The 13574-nt window shown below is 43.0% G+C and overlaps 1 protein-coding gene across 1 annotated transcript in view; it reads left to right on the forward strand.

The window, feature by feature from the left end:
• Positions 1 to 7994: 7994 nt before the first annotated feature.
• Positions 7995 to 13574, forward strand: part of PLVAP (plasmalemma vesicle associated protein) — a 45911-nt gene continuing 40331 nt past the window's right edge. The window contains exon 1 of the mRNA XM_063914576.1: positions 7995 to 8509. Within this exon, the coding sequence (XP_063770646.1) occupies positions 8174 to 8509 (336 nt within the window). The 5' untranslated portion in view covers positions 7995 to 8173. The remainder of the gene's footprint in view (positions 8510 to 13574) is intronic.

The raw sequence follows: 13574 nt of genomic DNA on the forward strand, positions 1-13574 counted from the left end.
AGCACATGATGCAAAGAAAAAAAGAGGAGCACCAAGGTGGCTGTGTGACTAAGCTAAGCGACACAAGTGGCCGACACAAACACCTGGCCCATCTAGGAGTGGCACTGCAGTGTCAGGCAGGATGGCCCTTCAAAATATAGTCCCCAAACAGCACATGATGCAAAGAAAAAAAGAGGCACACCAAGGTGGCTGTGTGACTAAGCTAAGCGACACAAGTGGCCGACACAAACACCTGGCCCATCTAGGAGTTGGCACTGCAGTGTCAATCAAGACAGGATGGCCCTTCCAAAAAATTGTCCCCAAACAGCACATGATGCAAAGAAAAAAAGAGGCGCACCAAGGTGGCTGTGTGACTAAGCTAAGCGACACAAGTGGCCGACACAAACACCTGGCCCATCTAGGAGTGGCACTGCAGTGTCAATCAAGACAGGATGGCCCTTCCAAAAAATTGTCCCCAAACAGCACATGATGCAAAGAAAAAAAGAGGCGCACCAAGGTGGCTGTGTAACTAAGCTAAGCGACACAAGTGGCCGACACAAACACCTGGCCCATCTAGGAGTGGCACTGCAGTGTCAGACAGGATGGCCCTTCAAAAAAATACTCCCCAAACAGCACATGATGCAAAGAAAAAAAGAGGCGCACCAAGGTGGCTGTGTGACTAAGCTAAGCGACACAAGTGGCCGACACAAACACCTGGCCCATCTAGGAGTGGCACTGCAGTGTCAGACAGGATGGCCCTTCAAAAAAATACTCCCCAAACAGCACATGATGCAAAGAAAAAAAGAGGTGTACCAAGGTGGCTGTGTGACTAAGCTAAGCGACACAAGTGGCCGACACAAACACCTGGCCCATCTAGGAGTTGGCACTGCAGTATCAGGCAGGATGGCCCTTCAAAAAAATTGTCCCCAAACAGCACATGATGCAAAGAAAAATGAAAGAAAAAAGAGGTGCAAGATGGAATTGTCCTTGGGCCCTCCCACCCATCCTTATGTTGTATAAACAGGACATGCACACTTTAACGAACCCATAATTTCAGTGACAGGGTCTGCCACACGACTGTGACTGAAATGACTGGTTGGTTTGGGCCCCCACCAAAAAAGAAGCAATCAATCTCTCCTTGCACAAACTGGCTCTACAGAGGCAAGATGTCCACCTCATCATCATCCTCCGATTTCTCACCCCTTTCACTGTGTACATCCCCCTCCTCACAGATTATTAATTCGTCCCCACTGGAATCCACCATCTCAGGTCCCCGTGTACTTTCTGGAGGCAATTGCTGCTGGTGAATGTCTCCACGGAGGAATTGATTATAATTCATTTTAATGAACATCATCTTCTCCACATTTTCTGGAAGTAACCTCGTACGCCGATTGCTGACAAGGTGAGCGGCTGCACTAAACACTCTTTCGGAGTACACACTGGAGGGACGGCAACTTAGGTAGAATAAAGCCAGTTTCTGCAAGGGCCTCCAACTTGCCTCTTGTTCCTGCCAGTATACGTACGGACTGTCTGACGTGCCTACTTGGATGCGGTCACTCATATAATCCTCCACCATTCTTTCAATGGTGAGAGAAACATATGCAGTGACAGTAGACGACATGTCAGTAATCGTTGCCAGGTCCTTCAGTCCGGACCAGATGTCAGCACTCGCTCCAGACTGCCCTGCATCACCGCCAGCGGGTGGGCTCGGAATTCTTAGCCTTTTCCTCGCACCCCCAGTTGCGGGAGAATGTGAAGGAGGAAATGGTGACGGGTCACGTTCCGCTTGACTTGACAATTTTCTCACCAGCAGGTCTTTGAACCTCTGCAGACTTGTGTCTGCCGGAAAGAGAGATACAACGTAGGTTTTAAATCTAGGATCGAGCACGGTGGCCAAAATGTAGTGCTCTGATTTCAACAGATTGACCACCCGTGAATCCTGGTTAAGCGAATTAAGGGCTCCATCCACAAGTCCCACATGCCTAGCGGAATCGCTGTGTTTTAGCTCCTCCTTCAGTGTCTCCAGCTTCTTCTGCAAAAGCCTGATCAGGGAAATGACCTGACTCAGGCTGGCAGTGTCTGAACTGACTTCACGTGTGGCAAGTTCAAAGGGTTGCAGAACCTTGCACAACGTTGAAATCATTCTCCACTGCGCTTGAGTCAGGTGCATTCCACCTCCTTTGCCTATATCGTGGCCAGATGTATAGGCTTGAATGGCCTTTTGCTGCTCCTCCATCCTCTGAAGCATATAGAGGGTTGAATTCCACCTCGTTACCACCTCTTGCTTCAGATGATGGCAGGGCAGGTTCAGGAATGTTTGGTGGTGCTCCAGTCTTCTGTACGCGGTGCCTGAATGCCGAAAGTGGCCCGCAATTCTTCGGGCCACCGACAGCATCTCTTGCACACCCCTGTCGTTTTTAAATAATTCTGCACCACCAAATTCAAGGTATGTGCAAAACATGGGACGTGATGGAATTTGCCCAGATGTAATGCACGCACAATATTGCTGGCGTTGTCCGATGTCACAAATCCCCAGGAGAGTCCAATTGGGGTAAGCCATTCTGCGATGATCTTCCTCAGTTGCCGTAAGAGGTTTTCAACTGTGTGCCTATTCTGGAAAGCGGTGATACAAAGCGTAGCCTGCCTAGGAATGAGTTGGCATTTGCGAGATGCTGCTACTGGTGCCGCCGCTGCTGTTCTTGCTGCGGGAGGCAATACATCTACCCAGTGGGCTGTCACAGTCATATAGTCCTGAGTCTGCCCTGCTCCACTTGTCCACATGTCCGTGGTTAAGTGGACATTGGGTACAACTGCATTTTTTAGGACACTGGTGAGTCTTTTTCTGAGGTCTGTGTACATTTTCGGTATCGCCTGCCTAGAGAAATGGAACCTAGATGGTATTTGGTACCGGGGACACAGTACCTCAATCAAGTCTCTAGTTGGCTCTGAATTAACGATGGATACCGGAACCACGTTTCTCACCGCCCAGGCTGCCAAGGCCTCAGTTATCCGCTTTGCAGCAGGATGACTGCTGTGATATTTCATCTTCCTCGCAAAGGACTGTTGGACAGTCAATTGCTAACTGGAAGTAGTACAAGTGGTATTCCGACTTCCCCTCTGGGATGACGATCGACTCCCAGCAGCAACAACAGCAGCGCCAGCAGCAGTAGGCGTTACACTCAAGGATGCATCGGAGGAATCCCAGGCAGGAGAGGACTCGTCAGACTTGACAGTGACATGGCCTGCAGGACTATTGGCTTTCCTGGGTAAGGAGGAAATTGACACTGAGGGAGTTGGTGGTGTGGTTTGCAGGAGCTTGGTTACAAGAGGAAGAGATTTTGTGGTCAGTGGACTGCTTCCGCTGTCACCCAAAGTTTTTGAACTTGTCACTGACTTATGATGAATGCGCTGCAGGTGACGTATAAGGGAGGATGTTCCGAGGTGGTTAACGTCCTTACCCCTACTTATTACAGCTTGACAAAGGCAACACACGGCTTGACACCTGTTGTCCGCATTTGTGTTGAAATAATTCCACACCGAAGAGCTGATTTTTTTTGTATTTTGACCAGGCATGTCAATGGCCATATTCATCCCACGGACAACAGGTGTCTCCCCGGGTGCCTGACTTAAACAAACCACCTCACCATCAGAATCCTCCTTGTCAATTTCCTCCCCAGCGCCAGCAACACCCATATCCTCATCCTGGTGTACTTCAACAGTGACATCTTCAATTTGACTATCAGGAACTGGACTGCGGGTGCTCCTTCCAGCACTTGCAGGGGGCGTGCAAATGGTGGAAGGCGCAAGCTCTTCCCGTCCAGTGTTGGGAAGGTCAGGCATCGCAACCGACACAATTGGACTCTCCTTGGGGATTTGTGAAGAACGCACAGTTCTTTGCTGTGCTTTTGCCAGCTTAAGTCTTTTCTTTTTTCTAGCGAGAGGATGAGTGCTTCCATCCTCATTTGAAGCTGAACCACTAGCCATGAACATAGGCCAGGGCCTCAGCCGTTCCTTGCCACTCCGTGTCGTAAATGGCATATTGGCAAGTTTACGCTTCTCCTCAGACGCTTTTAATTTTGATTTTTGGGTCATTTTACTGAACTTTTGTGTTTTGGATTTTACATGCTCTCTACTATGACATTGGGCATCGGCCTTGGCAGACGACGTTGATGGCATTTCATCATCTCGGCCATGACTAGTGGCAGCAGCTTCAGCACGAGGTGGAAGTGGATCTTGATCTTTCCCTTTAACCTCCACATTTTTGTTCTCCATTTTTTAATGTGTGGAATTATATGCCAGTATCAATAGCAATGGCCTACTACTATATTTACTGCGCAAAACTAAAATGCACCACAGGTATAGAATGTAGATGGATAGTATACTTAATGGATGACGAGTGACGACACAGAGGTAGGTACACAGCAGTGGCCTACCGTACTGCTATATATAGTATACTGGTGGACACTGTCAGCAAACTGCAAAACTAAAATCCACCACAGGTATACAATGTAGATGGATAGTATACTTACTTAATGGATGACGAGTGACGACACAGAGGTAGGTACAGCAGTGGCCTACCGTACTGCTATAAGTATATATATAGTATACTGGTGGACACTGTCAGCAAACTGCTAAACTAGTCTAAAAAAATGCACCACAGGTATACAATGTAGATGGATAGTATACTTAATGGATGACGAGTGACGACACAGAGGTAGGTACACAGCAGTGGCCTACAGTACTGCTATATATAGTATACTGGTGGACACTGTCAGCAAACTGCAAAACTGAAATGCACCACAGGTATACAATGTAGATGGATAGTATACTTAATGGATGACGAGAGACGACACAGAGGTAGGTACACAGCAGTGGCCTACCATACTGCTATATATAGTATACTGGTGGACACTGTCAGCAAACTGCAAAACTGTCTAAAATGCACCACAGGTATAGAATGTAGATGGATAGTATACTTAATGGATGACGAGTGACGACACAGAGGTAGGTACAGCAGTGGCCTACCGTACTGCTATAAGTATATATATAGTATACTGGTGGACACTGTCAGCAAACTGCAAAACTGTCTAAAATGCACCACAGGTATAGAATGTAGATGGATAGTATACTTAATGGATGACGAGTGACGACACAGAGGTAGGTACACAGCAGTGGCCTACCGTACTGCTATATATAGTATACTGGTGGACACTGTCAGCAAACTGCAAAACTGTCTAAAATGCACCACAGGTATAGAATGTAGTTGGATAGTATACTTAATGGATGACGAGTATTGACACAGAGGTAGGTACAGCAGTGGCCTACCATACTGCTATAAGTATATATATAGTATACTGGTGGACACTGTCAGCAAACTGCAAAACTGTCTAAAATGCACCACAGGTACAGAATGTAGATGGATAGTATACTTAATGGATGACGAGTGACGACACAGAGGTAGGTACACAGCAGTGGCCTACCGTACTGCTATATATAGTATACTGGTGGACACTGTCAGCAAACTGCAAAACTAAAATGTACCACAGGTATAGAATGTAGATGGATAGTATACTTAATGGATGATGAGTGACGACACAGAGTTAGGTACACAGCAGTGGCCTACCGTACTGCTATATATAGTATACTGGTGGACACTGTCAGCAAACTGCAAAATTGTCTAAAATGCACCACAGGTATAGAATGTAGATGGATAGTATACTTAATTGATGACGAGTGATGACACAGAGGTAGGTACAGCAGTGGCCTACCGTACTGCTATAAGTATATATATAGTATACTGGTGGACACTGTCAGCAAACTGCAAAACTGTCTAAAATGCACCACAGGTATAGAATGTAGATGGATAGTATACTTAATGGATGACGAGTGACGACACAGAGGTAGGTACACAGCAGTGGCCTACCGTACTGCTATATATAGTATACTGGTGGACACTGTCAGCAAACTGCAAAACTAAAATGCACCACAGGTATAGAATGTAGATGGATAGTATACTTAATGGATGACGAGTGACGACACAGAGGTAGGTACACAGCAGTGGCCTACCGTACTGCTATATATAGTATACTGGTGGACACTGTCAGCAAACTGCAAAACTGTCTAAAATGCACCACAGGTATAGAATGTAGATGGATAGTATACTTAATGGATGAGGAGTGATGACACAGAGGTAGGTACATCATTGGCCTACAGTACTGCTATAAGTATATATATAGTATACTGGTGGACACTGTCAGCAAACTGCAAAACTGTCTAAAATGCACCACAGGTATAGAATGTAGATGGATAGTATACTTAATGGATGACGAGTGATGACACAGAGGTAGGTACACAGCAGTGGCCTACCATACTGCTATATATAGTATACTGGTGGACACTGTCAGCAAACTGCAAAACTAAAATGCACCACAGGTATAGAATGTAGATGGATAGTATACTTAATGGATGACGAGTGACGACACAGAGGTAGGTACACAGCAGTGGCCTACCGTACTGCTATATATAGTATACTGGTGGACACTGTCAGCAAACTGCAAAACTAAAATGTACCACAGGTATACAATGTAGATGGATAGTATACTTAATGGATGATGAGTGACGACACAGAGGTAGGTACAGCAGTGGCCTACCGTACTGCTATATATAGTATACTGGTGGACACTGTCAGCAAACTGCTAAACTAGTCTAAAAAAATGCACCACAGGTATACAATGTAGATGGATAGTATACTTAATGGATGACGAGTGACGACACAGAGGTAGGTACAGCAGTGGCCTACCGTACTGCTATATATAGTATACTGGTGGACACTGTCAGCAAACTGCTAAACTAGTCTAAAAAAATGAACCACAGGTATACCATGTAGATGGATAGTATACTTAATGGATGACGAGTGACGACACAGAGGTAGGTACAGCAGTGGCCTACCGTACTGCTATATATAGTATACTGGTGGACACTGTCAGCAAACTGCTAAACTAGTCTAAAATGCACCACAGGTATACAATGTAGATGGATAGTATACTTAATGGATGACGAATGACGACACAGAGGTAGGTACAGCAGTGCACTCTGCACTGTACTACTCCTATATAATATTAATTATACTGGTGGTCCCCAGTCCCCACAATAAAGCAGCACACTGTGAGCACAGATATGGAGTGTTTTTCAGGCAGACAACGTATACTGGTGGTCACTGTCAGCAAAACTCTGCACTGTACTCCTGCTATAGCTGCTCCCCAGTCCCCACAATTAAGCAGTGTGAGCACTCAGCACAGATATATCATGCAGCACACTGAGCACAGATATGGTATGGAGCGTTTTTTTTTGGCAGAGAACGGATAAAAAAAACTGGTGGTCACTTATCAGCAAAACTCTGCACTGTACTCCTAACAGCTGCTCCCCAATCCTCCCCACAATTAAGCAATAAAAAACAAACAAGAATCAACTGTCTTCTACAATAAACGGAGAGGACGCCAGCCATGTCCTCTCCCTATCATCTCCAATGCACGAGTGAAAATGGCGGCGACGCGCGGCTGCTTATATAGAATCCGAATCTCGCGAGAATCCGACAGCGGGATGATGACGTTCGGGCGCGCTCGGGTTAGCCGAGCCATACGGGAGAATCCGAGTATGGCTCGGACCCGTGTAAAAAGGGTAAAGTTCGGGGGGGTTCGGTTTCTCGGAAACCGAACCCGCTCATCACTAACAAATACAGTACAAGCCTGAAATGTTTAGTCAATGTAAAAGTGTAATAATGATTATGGGTTTGGTTATGGTCAGCATGTGCATTTCGGCCATTACAACCAATAACAATAGTCATTTTCACAGCACTGACTGTTATGAAAAATCTGAGGAAGTTGGATGCATCCTGAGCAGAAGGAAGGAGACAGGCTTGGGAAACATTTAAAAAAAAAAAACTAATGTAAACAGTAAGTCAGAAACCTTAATATGACTGCCCCCGCCCTGTCCTAGAGAACTTCTGTAGATAAAATGAAGATGCTGCCAGATCTCCCCAGTCAGAAAGGGAGGGCTTATGATGTGATGCTGACAAGTGACTACAGACATGAACTAAGAAATAGTGGTGTCTTTTGCTAGACTATTTCTTTTAAAAGTAGATTTTGCTTTCTGTGGAGCAAAAAGTCAACTAAAGATATTTACCAGAGAACCAACCATGGACCCAAACTATGCAATGGCCAAGTTTCGAATGGAATCCAAGGATATCTTCAAATCGAAGCAGAAAGGCTGCTGGTATTATCTGAAATATTTCTTCATCTTCTCCTCTATTATCCAGTTTCTCATCATCCTTGGCCTGGTGCTCTTCATGCTGTATGGCAATGCCCACGTTGGCACAGAGCTTCGTCTAAAAAGCGTAGAAAATCGCTACAAGAACCTAACCGCTGATTATAACAGGCTAAATGGTAATTTCACTGTGTTGAAAAATAAACAAGGCGTTACGGAGAAGCAATTGCAAAACTGCAGCTTTATTTTAGCTAAATTACTACAACGTGTAAGTATGACTTTGTTATGGACATTTGGAAGCTTAGTGTAAGCTACATTCATTTTGCTCCATGTGCAGCCAGATCTTGGCAAATAACTTTTCATAATATGTTACATTAATATAAGATCAAGAGTAAAATTTGTATTATTATCATTATACTTATTATTTACATGTATTTATATATTGCCAGCATACACCACAGTACAGATTAGTTTTCCCTGAACTTTTCTAATATACAGAACAGTTCAGTTTCTCTTGCACTTACAATTTATTTCTTCACTACTCGTACAATAAAAATGTACATGTGTTTATAAAAATCTTCAGAACATTAATAGAGTCCTAAATATGAGTACTCCTTATTTGACTTACTCTCTTAGAGGGGTATCCAATTAGGTGTGATCCATTTTTAGCAGATCTAAATGGCCGGATATTGTAATTTTTGACCGATTGTCATTATCACGGTATTCAATTCAATTAGGGCCCGAAAAACGGACGTGCAATCGCGCAAATACACATGGGATCCCAGTCCCCGATCCCATATGTTATCGCTTCTCCGGCAGCCCGCTTATCGCGGATTATGCTTTGGGGGAAGGAGCGTGCTGCATCAGGACTAATAGGATAGCCCCCGGCAATATAATTACCCAAGGTCATTGACCACAGGTAATTGGATACCCCACTTAGTATGTCCCACTTTTCAGTAAATTATTACATCAAAGTAATGTCTCAACTAACAGTTACAATTTTAAATACACACATATGTTCCAAGGATCATACAAGGATCATTATACCCCAGCATGAACAGAGATGTTACTTGGAGTCATGATAGAGTAAATGGGTGAAGAATTAGTATAACATGGTCAGTTCACTAGAAATTTATTAATCATCCTGGGTGAATATGAAAGGCAAATAATAATACAATCAATAATACTAATAACAACATTGAATTATACTTTGAACATTTCTATTACCTGCAACTGGGTTGTTATCTCTACATAACACCCCCTAAATATCACTTATGATAATCATATAAAATAACAGCCAAGAATATAGATAAAACTAAAATTGCAAAGGAAAAGTGTGTATTTGATAAACATTACGTTATTCGGTTTAATGTGTTCTTACTTAGTACGTTGTCCATAGCAATAATATTTTATACCTAGTTTACAAGTTAGACAATATCATTTAAAGCCCATACAGCTTCACTAGGTGTTTGGTATCATTTTTATGGGTGTGGATCATCAAATCGACAGTGTCTAGGTCGTCAATGTTTAGGTCGACCACTATAGGTCAGCAGTCATTAGGTCGACAAGGTTGGAAGGTCGACAGGGTTTCTAGGTCGACATGTCAAAAGGTCGACATGAGGGGTTTTTTTGTTTGTTTTTTGTGTCGTTTTCTGCGCATAGTGACTGGGAAGCCGAATTAGTGCACCGTGTCCCCTTGCATGGCGAGCGAAAGGTTAGGGTTAGGGTTCTATCCCTAACCCTACCTATGAAACAACAAAAGGATAGAGGGTGCCACTGGCGCTAAAATTCTTACAGATGACCCTTAATTACACGTTTTGAGGATATCCCTTAGGAATACATTTGCCAATCAAATGGTAAAAGGAAATATTTTATTAAAACATCACAATAAAAATTACATCAAACTGGTGTTCAATAGATCCTGTGTACAGTGAGATCTAAAGTTCCAGATAAAGTGACTGGTGCATCAAATGGAAATAGGATCTCTCACCATAATCCAACCGTGCGGTGGGCTAGCTGGTAGGTTAGCAAATGCGGTCCAAGGCTGATTAGCCTGGCACCACCGCAATCAGCCTTGGACTGCATTTGCTAACCTACCAGCTAGCCCACCGCACGGTTGGATTATGGTGAGAGACCCTATTTCCATTTGATGCACCAGTCACTTTATCTGGAACTTTAGATCTCACTGTGCACAGGATCTATTGAACACCAGTTTGATGTAATTTTTATTGTGATGTTTTAATAAAATATTTCCTTTTACTATTTGATTGGCAAATGTATTCCTAAGGGATATCCTCAACCCGTGTAATTAAGGGTCACCTGTAAGAATTTTAGCGCCAGTGGAACCCTCTATCCTTTTGTTGTTTCCACTGAAAGAGAATTGGTGTTTTTTCTCCCCCATATATAGAGGTGTACCAAGGAAGCTTGTTCTTTTAACTGCGCAATTTTGGTATCGTTATATCCTAACCCTACCGTTCCAATCGTAGTCCACGTGGATCGTTAAGTATGAAAAAGTTCAAAAAAAGAAATAAATGTGAAAAACTCATGTTGACCTTTTGACCTGTCGACCTAGAAACCCTGTCGACCTTCCAACCCTGCCGACCTAGTGACTGTCAACCTATAGTGGTCGACCTAAACATTGTTGACCTAGACAGTGTCGATCTTCAGACTGGATCCCCATTTTTATGTACTCAATAATAAAATGTGCACGTATTCCTAGATTTCACTGTGTGTGCAAGAGATAGAATCCAGTCAAAATCCAGACAGCCAGGATCCCAGCAGTCGAAATACCCAGACATGTGCTATATGTTGCACAATACAATTAGGTGGATTACAGTGTTTCTCTGCTCTGGTCAGCAGGGACTGCTAATAACATTGCATGTTTTCTAAGTCTCCTTATACTATCATAAGTAAAATAATTAGTACCACATGTGGAATTTTAGGAAGAATCTACTAAAATGTGCCTGTGCTCCAGGCAGAGATGTGGTTACAAACACTATGGGCCGGATTTAATGGCTTGCGAGGCGGCCGGAGCTCCGAGACTGTGACTGAACTCAATGGCATAGCTACCAAAGTTACGTGTATTGTATACATTTTCAACCACTGGGTGGTACATAGGGGCCGTTGCAAACTTTTGCCTTTCAGCCTACAATATATCTAGTTACACCCCTGGACCTGCTCATTTTACTGTGGTATAACATGAAATGGAGGGCATTATAATGTTACATACAGTAATATGAACTGATTCACTGTAAAGTGGCCTAATATGAAGTGAATGCACTATAGTGTGGCATAATATGAACTGGGGACACAGTATACAGTAGTGTGAATGAGGGGTACTGTATTGCATAATATGTACTGGCAGCCTACAATGCGACATACTATGGTTTATAAAATAAACAAGGGCAGTACTATGGGGCATAACATTAACTAAGGCACTACTATAGTTCAGTAAATGAATGTGGGCACTATTATGGGCAATACAATGAACAACTGCTGCAGAGAGGTGTCCCTTCAAAATGTTGCTATGGGGCCCACAAAGTTCTGGCTACGTCCCTGGCTGAACTTGTACGTTTTTTTAAAGCAGCAAACATTTACAAGGCAAAACCTGGATGGTTTTGCTTTGTAAACGTTTGCTACTTTAAAAAAAAAACCTATAAGTTCGGCCAGAGTCTCGGAGATTTGTTCGTCTCGCAAGCCATTACATCCGGCCCAAAATATTAGAACCCACTTAAATATGTATGCTCTTCAATAAAGTCAGTAAAAACACAGTAGCATATTACTTTAGTGTTATTTTTAGGGATAAAAATGTAAAGTTGGTCAAGAAAAGAGCATAAATCCGTAATATCAATGGAAAGAGGACTTTAGGGATATCTACTGTAAGTTTGGAAATCGGTCACTGAGTTTGTAATGCAAGCAATGTATTGATAAATGCTGTGACAGGATAAGGTGTCTTGGTACCAAAACTGAAGTTACCAAAAATAACTTAATTTATCATTCATACATTATACTGATCAATTCTAACATATATTGTACCAACAAGGAGCTCATATCATACAAGCAGTTACACATCTAAGCACTGCCTATATACTTATGCCAGTATTCCTCAGTGATTATGCCAGTATTTTCCTATATTGATTATACCAGTATTATTTCAATTGCTTATGCAGATTGTGCCCCCTTTCATTATAGCAATATTGTCCCTATTGATTATGCCAAAATAGTTACTTATTGATTATACATGTAATGCGCCCATATTATGTGTACCTACACTGTGTCCTGGTATTCTGTGTGCCATCCTGAGATTTCACTGTGACCTGGAAGTGGCACTAATTGGGTTAGGGGAGATTCTCTTAATTGGCGCTGCTCTATACTGACTGCAGGTGTCCTGGGCAGAGGCTGATGAGGGGGATGCTCTCTCTACGATGCACTAGCTTTCATATTATCACATGTAACCTTAATATATCCAGTTATTGATTTTAGTGAGGAAACTTTTGCTTTCAGTCTAATTTCTATTTATTTTAAGTAGTTCCAGAAACAGGACGAAATCAGTTAAATAACTTCAGAAATGAATAAAATAAGTTTATGCACAGTGCACACTCATTCAGAGCAGAGCCGGCCCTAACCAATATGATGCCCTAGGCAAGATTTTGGCTGGTGCCCCCTAGCACCACCGCTGGTTCCGCCTCTGACCTTGCACCTCTTTCCCAGCACCATCACCCCTCACCCATAGCGGTCCTTATTTTGGTGTTTGTACCCCCTATATTTTAAATAGGAACAGTTCGCACATTTGGCACACAGCCCAAAACGGGGTGTGTTTTTGCTGACAAGGGGCATTGCCACACAATAGTATCCCCAATTCCAATTACGCCACACAGTACTGCAACTATATTCACATTTGATCATGTGACAGTGTCCATAATTCATATTACATCCCACAGTAGTATCACTTTACCTTATAAACGTTACTCCTCACAGTAGAGCCCCTTATTCACATTACATCACACTGAATTGCTCCTTATTCACATTACAACACACCCTATTGCTCTTTATTCAGATTAGACGACACAGTAGTGCCCTTTCTATACGCAAAGCCACAGAGTAGAGCACCTTATACATATAATGCCACACATTAGTAATGCATTTATACACATAATTCCACACAGTAATGCCCCTTATACATATGAGACACATTATTAATGTCCTTATAAACATAATGCACCTTACACATTATGACAGCCTTTATTAATGCCCTTTTACACATAATGTCCCTTACACATATGCCGCACATTATTAATACCCTTATACACATAATGACACACATAGTGCCCCCT

The sequence above is a fragment of the Pseudophryne corroboree genome, chromosome 1 (genome assembly GCF_028390025.1).
Source record: "Pseudophryne corroboree isolate aPseCor3 chromosome 1, aPseCor3.hap2, whole genome shotgun sequence".
In the NCBI taxonomy this organism is placed as follows: domain Eukaryota; kingdom Metazoa; phylum Chordata; class Amphibia; order Anura; family Myobatrachidae; genus Pseudophryne; species Pseudophryne corroboree.